The sequence below is a fragment of the Rattus norvegicus genome, chromosome 4 (assembly GCF_036323735.1).
Source record: "Rattus norvegicus strain BN/NHsdMcwi chromosome 4, GRCr8, whole genome shotgun sequence".
NCBI classification, from domain to species: Eukaryota; Metazoa; Chordata; class Mammalia; order Rodentia; family Muridae; genus Rattus; species Rattus norvegicus.
In genome coordinates this window covers 66,430,060-66,454,549 of record NC_086022.1, presented here as the reverse complement: position 1 = coordinate 66,454,549, position 24,490 = coordinate 66,430,060, and the positions used below count along the sequence as shown (strand labels likewise).

At 41.8% G+C, this 24,490-nt stretch overlaps 1 protein-coding gene across 10 annotated transcripts in view; it reads left to right on the top strand.

Annotated features, from left to right (window-relative positions):
• Dgki (diacylglycerol kinase, iota) overlaps nucleotides 1-24,490 on the top strand; it is a 461,894-nt gene that overhangs the window by 385,241 nt on the left and 52,163 nt on the right. For all 10 annotated transcript variants that reach the window (XM_039108368.2, XM_039108367.2, XM_039108371.2 and 7 more), the window contains one exon: nucleotides 19,802-19,827. In XM_039108368.2, the coding sequence (XP_038964296.1) occupies nucleotides 19,802-19,827 (26 nt within the window). The remainder of the gene's footprint in view (nucleotides 1-19,801; nucleotides 19,828-24,490) is intronic.

Here is a 24,490-nt window from a genome sequence, read left to right as displayed (position 1 = left end):
CACCTGGGTCTGAAATGCTTTTAACCTCACTAATATTTTTGTTCCTGGAGACCAGAGTATGTCAGATGCCCCTCTGAACTGCATCCTGAAGACATACAGCAGAGCTTTGAATAGCTAGGAAGGGACACACAGGGTTTCATTGTGTGACTACTAGGATTTGTTGCTTTGCCTCCATTTCTGAATGTAGGTATGTGCTCCATGCAATACTGTCCAGTAGTTGCTTTTCTTTCTTACAGTGGTGTGGTAGTTTTAATTGTTAGCTTGATATAATTTAGAATCACCTGAGAATAGTCTCCGTGTAGGATTGTCTAGATCGTGTCTGCCTGTAGGCCTGCCTGTGAGGAGTTTTCTTCATTATGTTAATTGGTGTGGGAAGGACCAGTCTAATGGTGGGTGGTACTGTTTCCTCAGTTTGAGTCTTGGATTTTATGAAGGAAGAGAAAGCCGAGCAGTCAGCTTACATGCGTTAATTCATCTCTCTTGAGTGTCAATGAGACATGACAGTTACTTCCAGGTCCCTCCACCCTGAATCCCCCACAATGGTGGACTGTAACCTAGAATTGTGAGCTACAATTAATGCTTCCTTCTCTAAGACGACATAAGAGAACTAGGACAAGGCAGGTGCTACTTATGTGTAGATGTGGCATGTATGGCGAAACAAATACAACTCCTGTGTGTAGGCAAGTCTGATCCTTTTTCTTCAGGTGCGATCATGGTTGGAAAGCAGTGTGCTGCTTGGAATTTTGCAGAAAAGTTGATACTTTGTGCTACGTGAATCATCTTACCTGCCCGTATTTTGCTACAGGAACACATTATAGAGTACAATCTGAGGTCACAATTAAATTTATTTATACCCAGTTTTAATTCAGGACAATCATCCCATCTCAGAAGTTAGAGAAGAACGTCATTTATGAAACTGATTTTTTTTTTTCAGTTAAGTACAGGGTTCTCATCAAATAGTGATACTGACTTTAAAACATTCACTCTTACCTTCCCACAGAATAACAAGATTACTTAGCTTCTTAGGAGCCTACAGTTAAAGAAGAGGCAAGACACGGCATTGTTTCTTAAGAAAGGCCAGAAGCAATTTCCCCAAGACAAAGGGAGAAAAATGAGAAATCTCAAGCTAATTATTTCATTGGCAAAGGTTCTACTCAGACACCCTGAGGGCAAAGGAGACTTCATTTTAATTACTTGTATGACCTCTTATTTTTTTTTTTATGAGAGGAGGAAAATGGAAAAAATGAATTGCTATGGGTTTTCTCTTTTTAATTAAACCATGTTGTTGGTTCCGGGTGGCTTTTTGATTGCTTACAATTCAGAGTGTTTTCCCATTTCCTTTTTGTACAGAATTAGGGCTTGTGAACAGGAATGACTCAGCCATCCGTGAATGGCTAAATAAGTGGCCATCTATCTGTGGGCAGGCTTATTGGAAAATTAGACTTTTAATTATCTGCAGAAATAAATATTAAGCCTTTCCAGACCAGCTGAGTGCTTCAGTGTGTCTGTGGTTTCCTATTATTTCAATCTAGGCATCTGTAGCCAGTGTCCTCCGTGAGCATACTCTTTTACACGCTGTAACATATGAGAAGTTGTCCCTGAAATAGTTGGCATTCTTCCAAGAACTGCACATCCATGTAGCACTCCCATAACAACCTATGTCGGATTGAACTCTTAGGTTCACCAGTATTTCTCTGACCTACAGCAGATACCAAAGTGCTTTATGTAAAATGGTTCAGTGCTCGTAAATAATCCACTTCTCTTACATACATGCTACCTAATATGAGATAAATGCTCCATAGGTATCTGTAGTACTGTATCATTTAGGGAAGAACAAGGAGAGCCATATATGCTCACTACAAATAACATTTCACTCAAATAATTTTTTAATCATTGCTTGATTGAATCCATGGATCTCCAGACATGGAACACTCATCGTAGTGTCTTTTTTATTAATTGATGAAGGAGGTACCGTTCCTGGGCAGGTGAGTGTGAGCTAAAAGCTGGCTGAGCATAAACCAGAGAACAAGTCAATAAGTAAGCCAGAGAGCAACATTCCTCCATGGTTTGTGTTTCAAGCCCCTGCTTGAGTTCCTATCTTGACATCCCTTGATCATGAACTGTGACCTGGAAGTATTAGCCTAAACCCTTTCCTCTCCAGTTACAGCATCTTGATAACTGTCTTTCTGTGTTGAGTGTGTGTGTGTGTGTGTGTGTGTGTGTGTGTGTGTACATGCATGCATGCATTTTTAAAGCTTCTTAATGCTGCAAAGTATTTTCACAGAAGAAATATTGAGTAATAAATACATGAAAAGAAGATGAATAATTATCGCAATAAGACTGGTGTCTGCTAGACCAGCCTTAAAGCCTCAATCAACATGGAAACAAAAACAGGTTTAATTTCATTACCTTGATGATATTAAGCAACAGACTCCTGAAGAACAAGTCAAAAGTATTGAAGCTGATAAGTGTTATCTCTCAGAATTTGACATGCTAAAAACATTCCGAATGATTTGTGACTATAAATCATTTGTCAATAAAAGTTATTGAATGCAAATATGCCAACGTTTTGTTTGACAGGAGAACCTCAGTTAAGAATAAAGACATGCTGCCACTTGATATGCCATGGCTGTCTGGTATCCGTGGGAGGCTCCCCCTTTTCTGAAGAGAAACAGAAGAGGAATGGATGGGGAAGGAAATGGGAGGGAGGGGAAACTGGTGGAGATGTAAAATTAATTAATTAATTAAAAAGCATAAAGACATAGGAAAGGAGCCAAACAGTAAAGATAAAGAAATAAATGACTAAGAATTACATTGGGAAAAAAAGAGTTGATTCTTTGAGAACATAAATAAGAAAGTCAATATTCTGGAAAGAATTCTACCCCCTACACACACACACACACACACACACACACACACACACACACACACACACACACACACATACAGAGCAAGGGATGGGGAAAGTTTGCCCTGCTCATTCCTCCTCCACAGCAGGGAGGTCACCCCTAGGCTTTTCCCTGGCCAAAGATTCCTTGGACCTTCTTGGTATTTTCTCTTTGTTTTTGAGCACTGGGTTCCTTAGATGCATTATTTTCCTTCCTTATTCAAGAACGGTGAGAGGGGAGCCACGGAAGGGGAAAACTCTGTTTTTGTCACTGCTCTATTTTATTGAGTTCCTACTGTTTTTCCATTCAGCATCATGAGAATTTGGGGCTAGGCGTATACGTGCCCATGCGCACACAGCTCCGCAAAGACGGTCTCTGGTTCCAAAGATGGACACACAGCATGCACACTGTCTTCAAAACCTGAGAAGAGAGCACAGGGCTATCGTGAAGAACTGATTTTGAAGTAAATTGGCAATGGCTCCTGACACATTTTCCTGTTAGGATCATGATGAATTTGCCTTAAGGTTTAGCAAATTAGTTTGTGTGTCTAAGGATGTTTAGTTGAGATCGCATGTGGGTGGGTGTCCCCGCCAGCGGGGACCCAGTTATTCAGGGTTCCGAAGAGGCTTTCTACCTGTGGGCCAAAATGGGGGTGAAGAGAAGAAGGAGACCAAGCAAAAGTTCTGTTGTCAAGGTCTCGTTTATTGGGATGAACATTGCAGCTTTTAAGGCTTTCAGGTAGGGGGAGTGACCTTTGTGAAATATGAAGGAGGGGGAGATGAGGGTATAGGCAGTGATAGCTGGAGGCAAAGAAGTCAGGCGATGAGGTCAGGTGGTGGAGACACTGGGTGTTGACTGAGGAGATAACTGGTATCTGCTCGAGCTGAGGCATCCCTTGAATGTTATACTCCTGTGCCGTAAATTCATGGGAGAGGCTTTATCCAACAATCTTAAGATTTATGGCAGTCATCTTCGGGGTGAGTCTCTGTGGCCAAACAGCCCAGAGTCACTTTGAACCATGCAGTCAAAAAGCGGCTAGGCCCAAATCCAATATGGCTCCGTGCAGGTGGGGCTGTAGCCCAGTACGTAGACTCCTTGCTTGGCGTGTGCGAAGTGCTGGGTCGATAACAACACCTCCTCAACGTGAGTTCGCACCCAGGGGTGGTGGTAGGAAAAGCTCAAGTGCAAGATCACCCTAAGCTACCTAGTGACTTAGTATAACTGCATCGGATCTTGTTTTGAGATTTTGCCCTAATCGTTAATGGTGCCATGATTGCCCTGGGTGACACTGTATTTTGTTTGAACGGAAGACTTTAAAAGATGCAATTCTTATTTAGGCTCGTATCTTGTATTTAGGCAATATTTATCAAATTTGGAATGGCCATCACTGCATCTTTGAGGCAGGAAAAGAAACGAGAACTGCAGTGTGCTGTGAGCACTCTGAAAACATGGAGGACTAGCATTTGAGTCCACTGGGGGTTGGCAGGAGCAGGACCCAGAACGGGACGTAGTTTCTGAGTAACAGAAATCTTCAGGTTTCAGATTTTGGTTTATGAGCCGCTCCTAAATTGATGGAAAAACAAGCATTCATTTATTATATTTATTATAATAATACATTATTATCCCCAACTCCTAGGCCTGAAAGGTCCAAGGTGACAGAATATCACCCAAGTAAAGGGGGACTGCCTGGGCCCTGATCCTAAGACAGGAGGGTGAGGCTGTAATGTGCCGCCCCAGGACAGGCTGTTACCTGACATTAATGAGAAGTGATATTGAGTTCATTCTGAAACCATATGAAACCATTATGGAGACGTCTGTGTCTAAGAATTTATCTGTTGCCTTGTCAGCCGATCGAGGCTGATAGAGCTCCGTGATTGGCATAATAGTTCACTCTCAGACAAGAGTCACTGTTAGCAAGTTTGAGGTACTACGGTGCGTGAAGTCTGATTTACGATTCCATTTTACTTCTAGGAAATACACTCAACTACTGAACCAACTAATACTGGTCACCTTCTGTACCCACGAGAGGCGCTGGAGATACAAGTCTAAATAAGAAGCACACTGCCCTTGAAGAGCTTATATTTAGTAGGGGAAATCTCATAGAAACCATTGGTTGTAATTCACTATGATACATGTCATAATGGATATATGCTAAGAGAAAACTAGAAATCAGGATTCGCTCCTTCCCTTACACTCTATTTTTATTTTTATATGTAAATAGTATGAATTTTTTAAAAATTGATTCTTAGGCATATTTTACTGCACCATTTCACAAGAGCTGGTAAATACCAACTTTTTCTTTATAGAATTAGAAATGTCCCTCGGAGAACACTCAGTGGTAATTAAAATCACTTTGTCTGGCTGTGTTTAAAGAAATCTGTAACTAAGAGACCATTCAGGGACAGCCAAAACTCATCATCATACTTTAAATAAAAAATCTGGCCTTTTCCATATAGTTTACAACTCAGAGTCATGATGTCAACACAAGTCCTCCCCCATTTCTAAAAGAACCACATGTTCTCGGCTGATGTAAAAGAAATAGCTTCATGCCCCTCTGGTTCTCATCCACTTTCTTTCCCCAGTTTCCTCTGAAAATATTAGGTTATGACCCGAGCCTAGGAAAAATGGGGAGTGTGCTTATTGTCAAAGCTCCGGGTACCCAGAGGGAGATGAACGGTTGGGTGAGGATTTGGACTGTGGAAATACCCTTTGAACATCACAGTCAGATAAGACGGAGAAAATTAATCTTCTTAGTGGGGTGTGGGTTTTGCTGGGCTGTGAGCTGGCGTCAGTGCCGTCAGGACAGAGATCCTCCCTGACATATGTTTTGGGAAGATATTTGGGTCCCCTCCCTGCTCACCTCTGGCTGGCCTAAGTCTGATCACCTTGGATAATCACCCCAGCAGGGAAACATTCCGGAAAGGCACATCTCTCTTTGGTCTTGTTTATCTCCTTGCTGTTCTCAAGTGCTTACCTTTGAGAGCCAAGCACACGAGATATCCTGTCCCTATATGTGTCAAAAGTATCTAATAAGATATTTTCACTTTCTTTTTATGACCACTTCTCAAAGAAATTGGAGAAATGGGGGGGGGGGATTGAGTCATGCTTCCAAATCCACCTAGGAGAGTAGCCATCACAGGGTCTGGGTAAGCAGGTCTTGTTTTTACTGGCATTGTAAGTGGGGAAAGGGTTAGCGGAGATGTGTGCCAACATTAAAACACATGTTGTATTGAAAATGCTGCCAGGAAATTCTGCCTTTCCAGTTTTATTAGTTTCAAATTTTCTCAGAAATTACAGCACTGGAAACATTACCACTGTTAAGTGGTTCTTTTTTTTTTTTCATTTGTAAAAGTTGGAAACCTTACCTATTCACACCTGGGTAACAGTGGTCGGAATGCATACAAAGCAACTGGAGGCTTCTTTAAGTCATATATGTTCCCTCACTAGCCAAATTGTACGTTGCTAACTTTGTCCCCACAACACATTGTGCTGTATCCGGAATAGCAGCCTATAACGAAGCTTGAGGGATGAATGAATGAATGAATGAATGAATGAATGCTGGATATTAGAGAAAAGGCTTGCTTAGGCTGGTGGCGCAGGCCTGCAAAAAGACTGCTGCTCGGGAGGCTGAAGCAAGAAGATTTAAAGTAGCTGATGGGGTGCTGTGGTGAACCTACCCCTATCCACATTGCTACAAAGTACTAGGTAAAGTGCTGAGTGCGTTTGTTAAGCTCTGCAATCCATGTTTATGTTCCAGGCTTCAATATGAAACTATTTGATCTAGGGAGAGTTTGTAGGGAAATAATGAAAATGTATCCATATTCCTTAGATGAGTTGTGGATATCTCACAGGTTCAAAGGTAGGCAGTTCTGATAGTGGGTATGGGGAGTTAGAAGCCACTGTGATGAGCTCCATGGGAAATAGGGGTAGCCAGAAATGGTTCCTTCGAGCAGCGTGCGCCATGAGATACTTTCCCTACTCCTTTCCTTGGTATTTGGGGTTTTCTTAATTACTTGGCCCTTTAAGACACTTAGGCGTTTTTGAATGGAGAAGGAGATGACTGGACTCAAAGGAATCCTAATATCTAGAGTCTGCATATACAGGGCCCCAGACATTCATAAGTGGATCTAAGCGTGGAACCTTTAATGTGCAGAAAGTGCGCTGTGTCTTGGCTTACCAAGTAGGCTGGGAACAGTGGACAGGGACTGCAAGGCACTCATATGAATATTCTTCAAAAACAAAGCAGAGGGAAGGTGGCTCTGTGATTAAGGGCACAAGCTGCCCTTCTAGAGACCTGGTTTCTACTCCTGTCACCCACACGGTGGCTCATAGCCTTCTGTATCTCTTGTCATAGGGGACTCAAAGCCTTCTGGCCTTGGTGGGCACTGCACATATGTGATGCACAGACATACATGCCAGCAAACACTCATGAACATAAGATAAAACTACCAAAAATGTAAAATAAAGTAAAACCATAGCAGAGAGGCTAGCTTTGCCTTCCACAACAGTTTGCCCTCCAGGCATTATGAGAAGCTGGCAAAATGTTAGCGATTGTGTGTGTGTGTGTGTGTGTGTGTGTGTGTGTGTGTTTGTGTGTGTGAGTGTGTGTGTTTCTGTGTGTGTGAGTGTGTGTGTGAGTTTGTGTGTTTGTGTGTGTGAGTGTGTGTGTGAGTGTGTGTGTTTTTGTATGTGTGTGAGAGAGTGTTTGTGTGTGTTTGTGTGTGAGTGTGTGTGAGTGTGTGTGTTTGTGTGTGTGAGTGTGTTTGTGTGTGTGAGTGTGTGTAAGTGTGTGTGTGTTTTTGTATGTGTGTGAGAGAGTTTGTGTGTGTGAGTGTGTGTTTGTGTGTGTGAGTGTGTGTTTGTGTGTGTGTGAGTGTGTGTGTTTGTGTATGTGTGTGAGAGAGAGTGTTTGTGTGTGAGTGTGTGTGTGTTTGTGTGTGAGAGTGTGTGTGTGTGAGTTTGTGTGTGAGTGTGTATGTGAATGTGTGTGAGTGTGTGTGTGAGTATGTGAGTGTGTGTGTGTGTTTGTGTGTGTGAGTGTGTGTGTTTGTGTGTGAGTGTGTGTGAGTGTGTGTGTGAATGTGTGTGTGAGTGTGTGTTTGTGTGTGTGAGTGTTTGTGTGTTTGTGTGTGTGAGTGTGTGTGTTTGTGTGTGTGAATGTGTGTGTGAGTGTGTGTGAGTGTGTGTTTGTGTGTGAGTGTGTGTGTGTTTGTGTGTGTGTGTATTGTGTGTGTTTGTGTGTGTGTGTGTGTGAATGTGTGTGAGTGTGTGTTTGTGAGTGTGTGTGTGAGTGGGTGTGTTTGTGTGTGTGAGTGTGTGTGTTTGTGTGAGTGTGTGAGTGTGTGTGTTTGTGTGTGTGAGTGTGTGTGAGTGTGTGTGTTTGTGTGTGTGAGTGTGTTTGTGTGTGTGAGTGTGTGTGTTTGTGTGTGAGTGTGTGAGTGTGTGTGTGTTTGTGTGTGAGTGTGTGTGTGAGTGTGTGTGTGTGTGAGTGTGTGTGATGAAGCTGCTTCAGTATCATTTAAAACTACACAGTGTCAACTCCGTCTCTTCCTGCATGCAGAAGCTGGAGTGCTGTTGGGCCAATTAGAATAAAAAGTCTCTCCAAGACTGTGGTAAACGTGGAGGCTGTGTGCACAGCCTGTCTTGTCTCCCCTGGGAACAGCCTTATGCTCATACCCAGTGCTCTGTGCCATGGGTTTCTGGACAGCCAGCCCTCTTTAGTCCAATTACAGGAGGGTATTGGCTCTCATCAGTTTGGTAAGTGGAATAGGGATACAGGGTATGGAGGAAGGTGTGCAAAGCTGAATTAAGTGGCCGTCCAGACAAGGGATGCTAGTTCCACCATCTGTTACTGCCTCTCTGCTAAAGGGACAAGTTCTTCAGTCAGGATTATTGAGAGCCCTTTAGAGCATTCTGGAGCTATCAGAAGAGTGGGCACACTTTTGCTAGGACCCAAAAATATCTTTTCTCCCTTTCTGAAAGGGAGCCAAGCCCAACACTGAAACAGCTGTCAGTTTGGTCTTCTCAGAGCTTCATCCTGGGAAATCCTGAGGATTTCCACCATGTTACTGGAGATAGCAACAGGATATTCAGGCAGCAAAAGGGAGTGTCGAAGTTATCACTTAATGCCATGCTGTACACCGGAGCCCAGCCTTTCCTTCCTTTCTTCCTCTCAGTGGATGGTCAGCCCCATTCCCACATCAGGTTCCTAGTAAATACCGGGAAGTGTTCTAAGCATCTCTCATTGATGTGCTGGTCTAAGTTCTTAATAGGGCTGTGCAAACAACCCGGTTCTCAGAGACTGTGGGCGCTGTTCTGGCCCGTAGTCAATATTGTGGTTCTTCTGCTGACATGTAGTACCCCCCACCAACACAAATAAATGTACTAACATTTTAAAATAAAATAAACCACATGTTCCCAAAATGCAAACTGATTTTTGTCTCAACCTGAGCTGTTTTTCAGGGTTCCCCAAGCATTGCTAAAGCCGTGAGTCTGGTTTCTGAAGGCTTCACCCCTGATCCCCTGTGTGTGTCTTCTTTGGTTGGATCTTTTCTGTTCCATTTTTTTTTTTCCTTTTTAAGAAGCATGCTGACAAATGCTTTTGCGAAGACTTATTCCTCGAGGATTTAAAATGCTCACATGCAGTCAGGTCTCCATACCGAATAAGTAGGTGAACCTGACTCGACCTCTTTTATCTACTACTCTCCTTTGCTGAAGGTCTCTGGTCCTTGTCACTTTAAAGAAACTCCTTTCTCGTTTTGTTTACAATCCTGGAACAGAACGGTAGGTGGCAGTAACATTTCATTTAGAGGGCATTTAAGGGCCTTCCGAAACTGAAGAGTATTCAGCAAGAAAAGCAAATCATACAAGCTAATGATGAAATTGCTTTTTTAAAAAATCCTAATAGATGTAAACACAAGAATCTTTTTTTAATAACAGTATTTTTCAAACACAGCTCGCACACAGGCCATCCCTGGCTGTATTTGCGTAGAGAATCTTGAAGATGGAGTGGTAATTGAGTAGATGGGTACTCACCTCAAATGAGAGCCCACCAGTGTTTGTGATAGGCATTTTGGGACTTTCACCTCGTTGACAATGCCCATCTCTGTGCTCTTCCCCCATTCTCTGCCCTTTCACTGTGTGTGTAGTGAAGGATACCTTTGAGGCCCTCTGGCTGTCCCTGAAGGGAACTTGAATAGAGTGTGTCTGTCTCTCTCTCCTCTCAGTGCTACTTTGTGTGGCTGCTGGACTTTCATCCTTGCTCTCTCTCTCTCTTTCTCGCCTGAGCTATTTTACATCTGTGCTTTGTTCATTGTCTTAGAGAAATGAGCATATCCAGAATGAGCGAAAGCAAACAAAGGGGTTTATGTACTTTATGGAGATTCTCGATGCAGTGGTCATTTGGTCCTGTTGTCCTTGATTATAGATGCTCTGGGGCCAGAGTAACAAACTTGTACCTTGGATCTACTTGGCTCAGTGTTTCTCAGCAGGTCCTCAATGTGACTTCATGGAGTAGTGTCCTCTAGGGATAGACAACACAGACCTTTGGTGGAAGCTCAAGTGAGAAAAGTCATTGCCTAGAGAAAAGAATCTAGAGTCCACTTTCGAAATGCATTAAAGCACATCTAGGTTTCCTCAATGTAAATGGAGATTCTTGCCCATCAGCAGGCTCCAGAAACCACTAGGTCTGCAGCGGCACCGGTTGACAGTGGAACAGCGGCAACACAAAATGTCATTTCTTTAGTAGTAAAAAGGACCCCGAAATGTGCCTGGACGGAGTGTCCCATGAGAAATTGTTCTCCACTTGAGACATTTTAGGTGACTTATGACACCAACCCGAATACTCTCTTAAGAATGACATCAAGTGTCCAGGCCCAGATATTTCTGAAAATTCACCATAGCAACAGAATGTACCTATGTGGTGGGCTTCATTACAAAACAATTGTATTTTACCAAAGAGTGAGAAGTAGGAAGCTCTCAGGACTGTGGCCAGGAAAGGGAAGGAAGGAACTAACAAACAAAGGAAGGAAGGAAGGAAGGAAGGAAGGAAGGAAGGAAGGAAGGAAGGAAGGGAAGGAGGGAGAGAGGGAGGGAGGGAGGGAGGGAGGGAGGGAGGGAGGGAGGGGGTTGGGCAAGAACATGGAGAGTTGATAAGTCAGGTAAGAAGCTTCTAAAAGGTTGGTGTTTGTTTGTTTGTTTGTTTTTGAGACAGGGCTTCTTTTTGTAGTCCTGGTTATCCTGGAACTGGTAGACCAGGAGGCCCTCTACTCACAAAGATCTACCTGCCTCTGAGTTCTGGGATTAAGAGCATGTGCTGAGTAGGGTGTGTAACACCCAGTCTTATAGGAACTGTCGTGTTAGCTACTGGCAAGCACAAGAAAGGGATGTTAATAAAATCCACACACGCAGTTCCTTCTGGTGCACGGGCATGTGTGCTGCGCACGCTGCCTTATTCCCTCCCGTGTAGTGTATCTTACGGCTACAGCTTTTCACAGTGTGCTGAGCAGTGTGCAGAGGCAAAGCAGGATCCAGCCACCTAGAGACCCTGCTTTGTTTTCTGTCATGGTTTTGTCATACTGGGCAAGCCTGCGAGTATCTATCTAGGAGTCCTACCCCACCTACAGTCTATTGTCTTAGAAAATCTCTCATTTCTGGGTATTTTCAGAATTTCCACTCTGCCTCTCAGACTTAGCTTTCATACCCATCTTGAACGCTTATTTCAAGCCCACCTCAATGTGGTGGCCCCCTCACTCTGATGATCTCCCAGGACATGATGGAAGGGACTAACATTTAAAATATATAAATTTATAAATCTTAAAAGTTTAGAGCAACGAATGGGAACTACCACAAATGCATATGTCCAAAACCTGTCGCAGAGCATCAAACAAGGTTATGAGGACTAGGATGGCCATGGCGTCTATTACTTTAGCTGCAAGGTCACTGAGAGAAATGGAATAAGAATGAACACTTTAAGTCTTCATGATTTAATCTCTCTTGCTATCACATCTTGTCACTTTGCTCATAGAAAATTAGACATGTAGTTTTCATTGTCCTCAGGCCTTACGACTGGCCTACATGAGAGATGGGAGGTTTTGAATAGAAATTTGTAGATGGGTGGCAGTTTAAGACTGGTCTTTGGTCTTATGCTTTAAGAGTGACAGACTCTAGATACAGCACTGCCCAATACAGTAACCAATGGTCAGTGTATATCTTAGGTCTGATTATCTCAGAATCCCCTTCATATAGAACAGTCTAGTATAGTGATACATTGCAAAAGCATACAGTTAGACAATCTCATATATTCACATACTTCTGTGGAAAACCTCTATTTCGGAGAATAAGCACAGTCTACCAGAAGTCTAGGGATATCACCTACAACTTTCAACACAGATTTGCTTGTTTTAAAAAATTGTTTTAAGAATTCAGACATCTTTTGTTTTGAAATCCTTATTGCACGTATTTGTTTAAATATAAGGTAAGCATTAAAAGAACATACTAGTTAACGGCATGATCGTCTATCCAAAGCAGTGAATGTTTCTCTGGAGCTTTTCTGACACGTCTGGAAGTCAGTATCCAGGAGGAATCGGTCTGGTCCTATGGTTCTTCCCGTCTTCCTGGATCTTCCTCTGTAGTGTTCCTGAACCTTCATTGCAGACGTCGCACTGTAGATGTACTCTGTGGGGCTGTGCACCCCGTGGTCACTCACCCTTTGTAGTTTGTGGATCATGCTCTTCACCCAGGATTCTGCAAACTCCTGGTAGCCTCCACTCATGCGAGTTCTTACCATCAATCATTACTTGCACATATTTTGATGACAGTGGCTGCTCTTAGTCCAAATAAGATCTTGTGCTTCTGGCTTTCAGCTTCTATTTTTCTGATGAGTGAAATTCTGAGCAACACCCCACCCCCGTTTTCTTTTAATCATTAGTATCTTTTGATAAATGCCCGTTATGATCTCTCACTTGTGTGATTCTTTTCTTTTTCTATTACTTTTCACTATGCATTTTTGAGCTCTAATTTAATTATTTTTTTTTACTAGATATTTTCTTTATTTACATTTCAAATGTTATTCCCTTTCCTGGTTTCCCCTTTCTCTCTGCTTCTATGAGAGTTCTCCCCCTACTCACCCACTTCCTCCTATCTGCCCGCCCTGGCATTCCTCTACACTGGGACATCAAATATTCACAGGACCAAGAGCCTCTCCTCCCATAGATGCCCAACAAGTCATCCTCTGCTACATATGCAGCTGGAGCCATTGGTCTGTCCATGTGTACTCTTTGGTTGGTGGTTTAGTCCCTGGGAGCTCCAGGGTGTCTGTTTGGTTAATATTGTTGTTCTTCCTATGGGGTTGCAAACCCCTTCAGCTCCTTCAGTCCTTTCTCTAACTCCTCCATTGGGGACCTGTTCTCAGTCCAAGGGTTGGCTGCAAGCCTCTGCCTCTGTATTTGACAGGCTCTGGCAGAGCCTCTCAGGAGACAGCTATATCAGGCTCCTGTCAGCATTAGCATTAGTGACTGGGTTTGGTGTCTGCATGTGGGGTGGATCCCCCAGGTGTGTCAGTCTCTGGATGGCCTTTTCTTCAGTCTCTGCACCACACTTTTTCTCTGTATTTTCACCTGTGGTTTTTGTTCCCCCTTCTAAGAAGGACTGAAGCATCCACACTTCGGTCTTTCTTCTTCTTGAGCTTCATGTGGTCTGTAAATTGTATCTTAGGTATTCCCAGCTTTTGGGCTAATATCCACTCATCAGTGAGTGCACACCATGTGTGTTCTTTTGTGACTGGGTCACCTCACTCAGGATGATATTTTCTAGTTCCATCCATTTGCTTAAGAATTTTATGAAGTCATTGTTTTTAATAGCTGTGCAAATGATTCATAGCTCTGTGTGCCTCCCAAAAGAAACTGGAAAGAGCATACATTAGCAGCTTGACAGCACACCCGAAAGCTCTAGAACAAAAAGAAGCAAATACACCCAGGAGGAGTTGACAGCAGGAAATAATCAAACTCAGGGCTGAAACCAACCAACTACAAGCAAAAACTATACAAAGAATCAACAAAACCAGGAGCTGGTTCTTTGAGAAAAATCTACATTGCAAATTTTGACCCCTATCAGATAGCAGTTTGCAAATACTTCTTCACATTCTGAATTGTTATCTCATCAGTCTGCTGATCTTTTCATTTGGGGTGCAGAACTTTTCCACTGTGCTGGAGGTTCCATTTGTCTGATTTTACTTTTGTGTCTATTGCTTTTAAGGTTCCATTTTACAACATGTTGCTCATGTTGGTGTCATGATAATTTTTATTGATTTTTTTTCTCACTAATTTTGTGATTTAGAGACCTTACATCTATGTCTTTAAATCATTGGAGTTGGTTTGTTTTTTGTTTTTTGTTCTTTTTCAGAGCTAAGGACCGAACCCAGGGCCTTGAGCTTGCTAGGCAAGTGCTCTACCACTGAGCTAAATCCCCAACCCCTAGAGTTGTTTTAATTAAGCGTATACTAGTCGCACACTTATGGAATATTGAGTTGACTCTTGTATGTAAGGGAATTCTAACTTCATTCTTTCATATGCAGATTTCTAGTTTTCCCAGAGTCACTTACGAAAGGCCGTCACTTTTCTTACTGGCTGTTCTTAGAGTCTTTGTAGCAAATTGGTGGGGTGATCTATGTGTCTTGCCTTAGTATATTTATCTCTATTCTGTTCCATCTCTGGGTCTGTTTATCTAGAGATTGCGTGTTGTTTTGCTTACTGTATCTTTGTAATGTACTTTGTCTTTCTAAATTTATTTTTATACATTTTAATTAAAGTAGAATTATATGACGTAACCCCTTCTCCTTCTTCCCCCTCGCACCTCCCAGGTTACCTCCTGGTCCCTTCATGTTAAAATGATAGCTCCGTTTTTTATATTTTGTAATTGTTATTATTGTGTGTTTGTATGTGTGTATGAGCAGTTATATAAGTACAACTCGCTGAGTTCATTTTTGTTATTTGTGTGTGTATGGTTTCGGTAGATCACTTTGTCCTAGATAACCCATTAGGGGCTTACCTACTGAAGAGGCAGGCTCTCCTTCTCTAAGCATTCATTAGCTGCCTGCATTTGTTTTGGTGCAGAACTGCATGAAAATGTCACCTTTCCATGTCGGCCTGTCTGTAGGTACAGCTATTGTTCTGGCTAGGTTTATGAAGCCTTGTGTAGGAGAGAGTGGTGCATTTTAGAGTCAGGTAGTGCGATGCCTCCAACTCCGTTCATTTTGTTCAAGATTGTCTTGCTCTCCTGAGGACCTCTGTGATTCTACATTAACCTTAGGATAGTGTTTACCATCTGTGTAAAGAGTGTCTTTGCTATCTACTGGATCCGTTGCTCATTTGGCCATGACCATGGGTTGTGCCTTCTCCACTTTCTCCCATCAGTTGTGCATAGTCAGACTTTTCTGTAGAAACCCCTGTGTTCTAGAGAATAAACCCAGCCCCTATGACATCTAGAGATATTTTCTACAATTGCATTTAACACATATTTACATTTTTAAAAAATTGCTTTAAGAGCCCAGATTCCTAGACTGTTGTAAGCTGTTATTCCATGTTTGGTTGAGATCCCTGAGAGACCTGCTCTTTTCTGAAGAGAAACAGAGGAGGGATGGGTCTAGAAGAGAGGGGAAGTGGGGATAGGAACTGAGAGAAGAGGTAGGGGAAACTGAGGTCGGGATGTAATATGTGAAAGAATAAATTAAAAAGAATCTAAACTCCTTATGGCTGCACTAACTAAACTATAAGGTAAAATAAAATTTATTCCTAAAATAGTAGAACATTAAAAGTGTTTATTTTTGACATTTTCAATTATTTAACTTCTTACGATACTTTTTTTTCTTTTCTGCAGCAACAAATAGCCTTTTGGCTCTTCCTCTTTAATTAGCTAAGGGGCGGGCAAGCCTATGCTACTCTAACGCACTAGCTAAAGGCTGAGCAGGCCTGGGCTCTCTCCATCTCTGTGTTTCCTGTCACTGCATTCCTTTCTAGACTTCTCTCCCAACTCACCACTCCATTCTGTTCTCACTTTTTCCATGTTCGACTGTCAAGCAGATTGGGTAACTGTTCTTAACTTCTCCATATCCTCATGTCTTTGGTATGTCCCGCTGACACTTCTTGTTTCCTTTGTCCTCTTGTGAATCCACGGTAGCTTTTTGATTGTGATATTTTCACTGGGTAAGTTCTTTCCAGAACTTCTGGTTTGGGGTGGCTACCTGCAGGAAGACCGACTTTGAGCTGTTTGTTTACAGACCCGTTTTTATTTGCACTCTCTTCTGGAATCTGGTCTAACATGTCAAGATCAGGACATCCTAGCTCAGACTGGGACTGGATCCGTGGAATACGATGTCACTGTGTCCCATCAATGTCACGACTGTTCTCCTGAAGCCCAGTCCAGCTTTTACTGTATTTGGTGGCTCTTCTTCCTCCATGGCGGTTTCTCTTATACACAGCTAGATTACTGAGCGATGTTTTTATTGGTTTCCACGCTCCCTGTTATTTTTCATGGGTTCCAAGGAGAACTGGAAAACAGACATTTTTATTCTTGCTTCTTGACAAGGAAGTTTCACAGCGGCCCCTGAGCTTATCTCTCTCTGCTCTCTTTAGATCATTCAGAAATAGAAACCAGAAAATGTGGCTTTCAAACTTTTTTTTTTGTATTTATTTTAGAAAGTAAATTCCAGACACGTGAAAATAGATTTATAGGCTCCATATGGAATGGTCCCAACTCCCCCAGTCATGGGTTTTCTCATCCTTTAGGTGACAGCAGTACTGAGTTATTGATGTCTCTGATAACGTCTCTGAAACTTCAGTTCTGGCTGTTTTATGTACCCATTGCTTCTGTCTAGAATTTTTCTCTCACTTACTTAATGAGCTCTTATTAATTCCCTAAGGCTGGGGCCAAATGGTTTTGACCTTCAGAGTTTGTTTTATTCTTGGGGGATATGATTGATCCCTCTGCCCTGTTACCCTTGTACTTAATACACATTTTTCTTGTTGTGCATTTCACTTGGTTATAAGCATTGGGTTTTTTTCCTATTATATCAGTAAGTCATAAGTAGGTTTTTATTTTTCACTGGAGTATGACTCTTGTGATATTGTCCTTTGTTTCTTCATCACTTCATGTGGGACAGCTTTTTGGGACCTTGCTGCATACATTAAACCCAATGAATTAAAAGATTCCAGCACAAATGATAATAATTTAGTTTAATAAAAGAACAATTCTTAAATGCAGTCTTTGAATTCTTATTTGTTTTTTGCCGTTGTATTTTTTTTCAATTTCCTGAATTTGAATGCGATAAGAATGTCAATAGCACCTACAAGGTCATAGAGCATAGCAAAATCTTATGCATTTTATAGATCATAATAATAAAGTCTGGTAATCAAGAAAATATGGAGGAGAACTCTACCCGGTTGAGTGAGTAGATGTTAGTTAGAGTTCATCGTGTGAAGTGGCACTTACTTCTAAGAGTGTGCATATGGAAGGACACGGAACAAGTTCTGGCCAAGTCTCTCAGGACAGTGGGGATAGCGAGGAGCTTTCCTGTGTGCCTCAGCTGCCAGGCTCCGCTGTCAGGACAATAATCTCTTCCTGACATTCAACCTCTATTTTAAAAACAACTGCTTCTATTGCTCATTGCAGGACATTTCTTCTCTCCTGAGCTGAGTTCTGTGAAACCCCGCTCCCAGCCTTCGTGGATGACGTGTCTCAATAGTATAATCTAGTGACATTTCGCAGTGAAAGGTGAAATTCCGAGTGAGGGTTGAAACGCTCCATTTGTCTTCAAATTCCACAAGTCCGGGAGTATGGGAGACATCCAGGCACAGAAACATCACATGACTAATCTGTGCAGAACACTCTGATAGTTCATCCTCGCTGCCTGGACAGACTTCAGAATGCATCCCCTTGGGACTTCCACAAAGCCATCTGGACTATCTCAGATTTAGTATTAAATGCTTTGCAGAAAGGCAGCAAAGAATGGGCCTCAAGGGCTCCCATCTTGAGACACGCAGGAGGCTATGGGCATGGGTTTCTCTTTGTTCTCATTCTTTACCAGAAATAAATTGTAAATATGTGTTTGTTTACTTTACATAAAAATAAATCAGAATGAAGATGTTCTTTTGTTGAGAGCATATCTCTCATGCCCCCAGAACCTTCATCAGCACAAGTTATTTCCAATCTACATTCTTCTTTGAAATCAACTTTTAATTCCATTTTACCTTTGGTTCCACATGTTCCCTGATTAGTATTTTTCCTGCTAAAACAGATATGGGTATCTCTTCTGCCGCATGACCTGGGTATCTTTTGTGTCTAAGGGTGCCCATTCCAAGGCCCCTCTTCTCCTAGAGAGCTCAGAAGCAAACTGTTCTCCTCAAGGTCATTCGAAGGTGATAAGCTCACTCCCGAAGAGCTTTTGATTGTGTCTGATTCCGAATATCAGAATGGTGGTACTGAAACGCATTCAGTTTAACCAATGTAAAGCAGGAGCCCTCTTTTTTGTTTCCACATTGCTAGGGGACAGTAACCTACAAAGACCAGTGTGAGGACAGTACAAAATCTGGGAACTTTTAGAGGCACATAAATCGGTTTCAACAGGGGAGGCCGAGCGTTTCTCGGGTAATGATGGCTTAGGGACATGCTGGTCCCTGCTTATCGTCATTCCGGTTTATTTGCCTCTTGGATACTCATTTTTCCCACCAAATCTTGAGACTCTGTGTTTCTTGTGCCAAATTCTACCTGAAAAGGCTCATGAGGCTGAAATGGGTTAGCGGTTTGCACTAGTTGATGTTCAGATTTTCTATGCATGCAGCCACTGCTGTGTACTCATACTAAAAGTGATATCGCTCATCAGTCACATCAAGGGGTCATGCATCCTCAAGTCCTTTAACACTGCTCCAACAACTAGTACATCTTTAAATACACCCCCATCCCTTTATTCACACCACTGCCAGTGTCAACAGAGGGAGAATATTTTTATGGTTGGCATGATATTCATTCTGTTTGGTAGCTGACTGTGATAATTAGCGCTAAGCTGACAGGTGATATAGGAAAGTTATTGATTTATTAGATTTGTGAGACCCCAGTGGTTTTTTGTCCTATTCTGATTTTTATCTGTTTGGAGATGCTAGGCTTGGAAGCTTAAACTCATGCAAACATTAAATCCCATGAAGAATTTCAGAAACAGGAAAATAATGATAATTATGAATTCATTTTCTTTATTTTCTTTTACTTCTGTTACATTTTTAAAATGACTGAGCATGGCCCTTTGTGTATTAAATCCAGTGCATATTTGATTCCTGGCATCTGTCCTAGGTGTTAGTCCTTGGGCATTAGGTTTCACTTGATAACAGAGTTCAATGAATTTTCATTCTTCCACAATGCGTCCAGACTTAACTAATTTGTTGCAGCCCTGGGGCATTATGCTTAAGCTGCTGTCATTTAATAACCCATAATACTCCACCAATCTAGATAATATGGAAGTGATGCTGATTAGAATCTGCCTTTTAACAAGGACATTAGTTATACCTATATACTGAGTTTCTCTTTAACTTTATAAAGATTTATTTATTAATTTTGATTTTACATGCCCCAGTGTTTTGCCTGTATGTGTGTGTGTGCATCATGTGTGTGACTGGTACCCCATGGAGGCCATAGCAGGTATCAGATCCTCTGGAACTGGGTTTAAGGATGGCAGTGAGCCACCAAGTAGATGCTGGGAACCAAACCTGGGTTCTCTGCAAGAATAGCACATGCTCTTAACCTCCGAACCATCATCTTTCCAGCCCTACCTTAGCTGAATTCTCACTATATAATTTTTATAGCATTATGGGTACTTATTGCTGTCATTATCATATATAAAATATTTATCATGTTTGTATTATTTTTTATAGGTCACCAGTCTCTTCGGAAGATCATGGTAAGAATATGTCTTTTTTTAATCCTAAATTCTGCACTCAAAATTCGTCCCTGGTCCTTATAGCACAATGTCATAGTAGGTCATTGTTTAAAAAGTGTCTCTAAGATGTTGACCCTTAGCATTTGAGTGTGAAATGTCTCAAACAGTTCTAAAAGCATGAGGCTGTTTCATACCTAGTATTATTTTCATTTTTGTTTTGTAACCATTCTGGTTGACAAGCATTACGAAGTTTAATATCTTCTACCTGGTCTCTGTCCGCCATCACAAATGTCTCATAACTTTTGAGGTGAGCATTATTTTCTGCCAGTCAGATTTTCACATCGAAAATGAGGAGATGTTACAGGAGAGATCATCCAAGTCTCGTCCAGACGGGAATTTGGTGAGGCCACATCTCTGTGTTGGCAGAGTGCTTTGCTGTTTACTCAGTGCCGTGAATTATTCTTACTTTAACAGACAGCTGTGTCACTCAAAGGGCAAAAACATCTGATTATGTCATTTCTAATTTTTGTTCACTTATTCCATAGTCACTCAGAATTGCTTGGTGTCAGTGACGGGTCCATCGCAACATGTTTCTCAAGCATCTGTAATCAGCCTTTGCTGCGGTGTCCCTCTTGGACGTTGAGATTGCCCCATAACCGTAACCCACACCTTTGGACCTACCCCTTTCCAGTTTACCGTATGTGTATAGCAGATCTCACATACAGGATGACCACTTTGCAACAGACCAAAGCTTGTGGTTGGCCTTTAGACACCATATTTTAAAGCAAGCGCTACTGGGCTCTAAGGATGGAATCTCCATCTTCCTCTGGTACTTATTGTTTTATCGGCCATCTTTTCCCATCCTCCTGTCAATAGCCCACACTCCAGGCATATGACTCTATCTAATTTCTGGATCACTTGCTTTTCCTGCATCCCCTGCTTTCACTCTTGCTGTCCCCAGAAGGAAATGACTCTTGATTCTTGTCATGTAACGGTTTCTGCCCACTCTTTCTCATCTTCCCTGAAAGCTCTCTGATCCACTTGTTATGCCATATATTTTCCTGAGCTTAACACACTAGTCTGATGCTTTCCTTAGACTGATGGCTCCTCAGACTGCCAATTTCTTTGATATAGTGTCCAACAAAAAGCAAACATTAAAAATGTATTTATTAAGTGAGTGAATTAAGGAAACGGAGAGGGAGTTTTAGGCTGTCTCTCCTGCTGCTACATTATGAAATCTGTCCTAATATTAGAATGAGATTGTATCATGCTCTCTGTAGAATTGTAGGGAAAATTATGTTCAAGGCCCATTAAGTCAGAATTAGGTAATCAACCACCTAATGGTAAGCCATTATTGCATGCTACTGCTATTGTTGCTAGTAAGAATATGGTTTGGATTGTATATTTATAAGTCCTTCAGCTTCTGTGTCCAAGGGATAAATTAGAAATGTGCGTTTGCCCTTATTTTGAACTATTTTTACCCTTAATAACCTCTGGCTGCTTTCGTCTTTTTAGGCTTTAGAGTAAATCCTCTATTCACAAGGGGGAGGAGATTCTAAATCCAACTTCCGCAGTCCACTAGGACTTCTTCAGGAGCCAGGAGAGATCTCTAGGCATATGTCAGGGCCCTTTGAAGCTTTGGAAAGTGATCCCTCACCAAAAAATCTTGCTCTTGGAGTTAAGAGCATTTTAACAACTATTACATGTGATTAGTTGAGGAACTACTCTGTAAATTAGATGAGCCTAATTCTTTGGTGAATTCAAAGGTGCACTGTATATTTATGCCTCTTTGTCTCCTGTAACTTCTAAAGTTTAATCACGCATGCTGATTTACCCACACTGCCTCACTGTGCACCATCTACTGGTCTGTGCATCCTCAGGGAAACATTTGTACATGTTTCTTTACTACTATCATGTTCTGTGTGGCACAGTATGTTGCCTTACATTTATATATGTTAGGGATTGATATTTACTGTGGCCATCATGAAACATCTTCAGTGTCACACCACCACTCTCGTATAACTTTTGCATGTTGTAATGGCACTGCGATGCCTCTGGGAGAGAGGTGAATCACATTTCCCCGCTTTATTCTAAAAGAATTGAGGCACATCGGCAAATGGGATGTGAAACCAGAATGTAAAACTCTATGCCTCTCAGTTTTCTGTTTCGTTCTCTTTCCACCAGCAATCCTATTTCCTTCAGTAACAGCTGCTGCCTTTGGCTATTTCAGAAACAAAATTCATTCTTGCAGAAATCTAACTCAGAAAGCCCCACAGCCCTGGCATTTCCCTTCCTTACAGGCGCCCTTCAGAGTACTCTTGAGCACAGCAACCCCGCCCCTTCTCTCTCAGTCTGCCTGTTGTGCAATGGGGCTCCTCTGCTCTGTGTGTCCCCTGGATAGTTGTGAACTGAAATGGAGAGTCATCTGCAGAAATGGCCTTGCAGTTTTCTTACAGGCACAGAAATAACTTGTTCTTATGTTCTTCCATCCAGGCAGTGTTCCAGGATGTGTAGGTTGGCTGACGTTTGCCCCACAGAGCACAGAGGTTGAGATGTTGGCATTTGCACGCAACCCCAGAGGCAGAGGCAGAGAAGTCACGGATTGGGGGCCAGTACAGAGAATCTAATGAGTCGTTTTGTCCAAACAAATGAACAAACAAAACTAAAACCAACCTAAAAAAATAAACAGAGGAACTAGGAAAAGTTAAAAGATACAGTGGTTACTGGGGAGAAATGTGCCCTTTTTTGAGTTTATCTACAAACAATAACTCTTCACTGGAAACCTTTTATTTTTGTATCAGATCCAAGGAAAAGCAAAATGCTTAATACATAATTTGACTTGAAGTCCCCAAGTAAAGAATGGGTTCAGGATTGAATGAATGGTCATATAAGCTTGCCAACACCAGGCATAGATGATATATATATTATTTTTATGCTCATAACAGAGTGTTCTGGCTTTGAGAATAGAAGATAAAGTGTATCAAGTACTTACTGAGAACTGTGTTGTTGCACAGTAACTGTGTTACTCCGTTTCCTTGTTAATAGGTAACAGCCTACAGGGCATGTAGCTCCCTAACTTTATAGCTTGGGGAATAAGTCCTGAAATAAATGGCTTGATACCACATAGCTACTAAATGGTTGAGTCAATTTTGTCCTAGATTCAATATCCAAGCTATCCTCTCTTTGACTCACCACATTATTGGGAAAACAAAGAAATGATTGTCAGCATTAAGGTAAAATTGACAGAATTATTGAGAAGGGAAAAAAATTCCTTCCCTCTAACAAGAGTTTATTTACTGCTGTGTAAGTAATTTCTTTTTAATGACAAAAGAAAACTGAATAAAAAAATAACAACTTCTCCCTCCTGCTGGGAATGATTTGTCCCTGTAGAAAAGTGAAATACCGATGTCACATTTTCTCATAATTAGTTAGCTGAGTGAAACCGAAGCTTCAGGGCAGCCTGCCATGTGCGTCTCCGGGGGAACATTATGTTTTAATGCAACATCTGGAAGCTGGAGCCCCACTCCCTGTCAGAAGATAAGCTTGGCAGTGATTGATGGCCCTGTCCTCCGAGTCCCCTCTCCCTTTAGGGCCTCACACTTCATCATGTCCACCACTCTTGGGATCACCTCCTCCTGCCCAGGCAGCTTCTCCAGCTCTAAGCTCTTGGATCCTTTATGCTCTTAGCATGTTGATTTTCCAAGCCTCTCAGAATGCTGTTCTGACAGCCACCATCTGTGTGAGCATACATAGGACATTTTCCAACGAGTGTCTTGGTACAGAAAGGGGAAGAGTCTTTGCCAGCTGTATATCTGACAGAACTAATATCCAGAATATATAAAGAGCTAAACAACAACAACAAAATTTTAAAAGAAAGAATGAATTGACCTATTTAAAAAGTGGACCTGGAACCCGAACAGAAAATTTTCAAAAGAATAGTCCATGGTAAAAAGCATCACTAGACACTTTTAAAAGAACATCAATAAACTCTTTGATTCTCCAACAGCATCTAAGTGTGCATCACACACACATACACACACACACTACATGCACACATATGCACACATGCACAGACACACACATTACATATACACACATGCACACTACATACACACAGAGACAGACCCACACATATATACACATACGCAAACAATACATACACACACACAAGACACTCACACAGAGATAGACTCACAACATACACACACATACACTACATACACACACATAGACACACAGAGATAGACACATACACACACAGACAGACACACATACACAGACACACACAAGACACTCTAACAGAGACAGACACACACACATACATACACAGAGACGGATAAACAGAGATAGACACAGACACACACAGACACAAACACACACATACACACCCACACACCCTCCTGAACACTCATTAGTCATGGGTCTCATCATGTCTGTGGTCACTTTTCTCTTGCCACAGTAAATAGCAAACATGGATGGCAGTGACCATTCTGAGAAACGTAATGGCCATGGTCACACACGTCACGTCTGTGAGTCAGGCTTGGCGTTGACTGTACTTTATAGTATCCTCAATAACACACCCTGTGATAGGGTACAAGAACTCTTCAGGGATATGAGAATCCAACCCTTGATAAGTCAATTTTCTGTTTTCAGTTTTACATTTATTTCCTGTGGATGTGGGTGT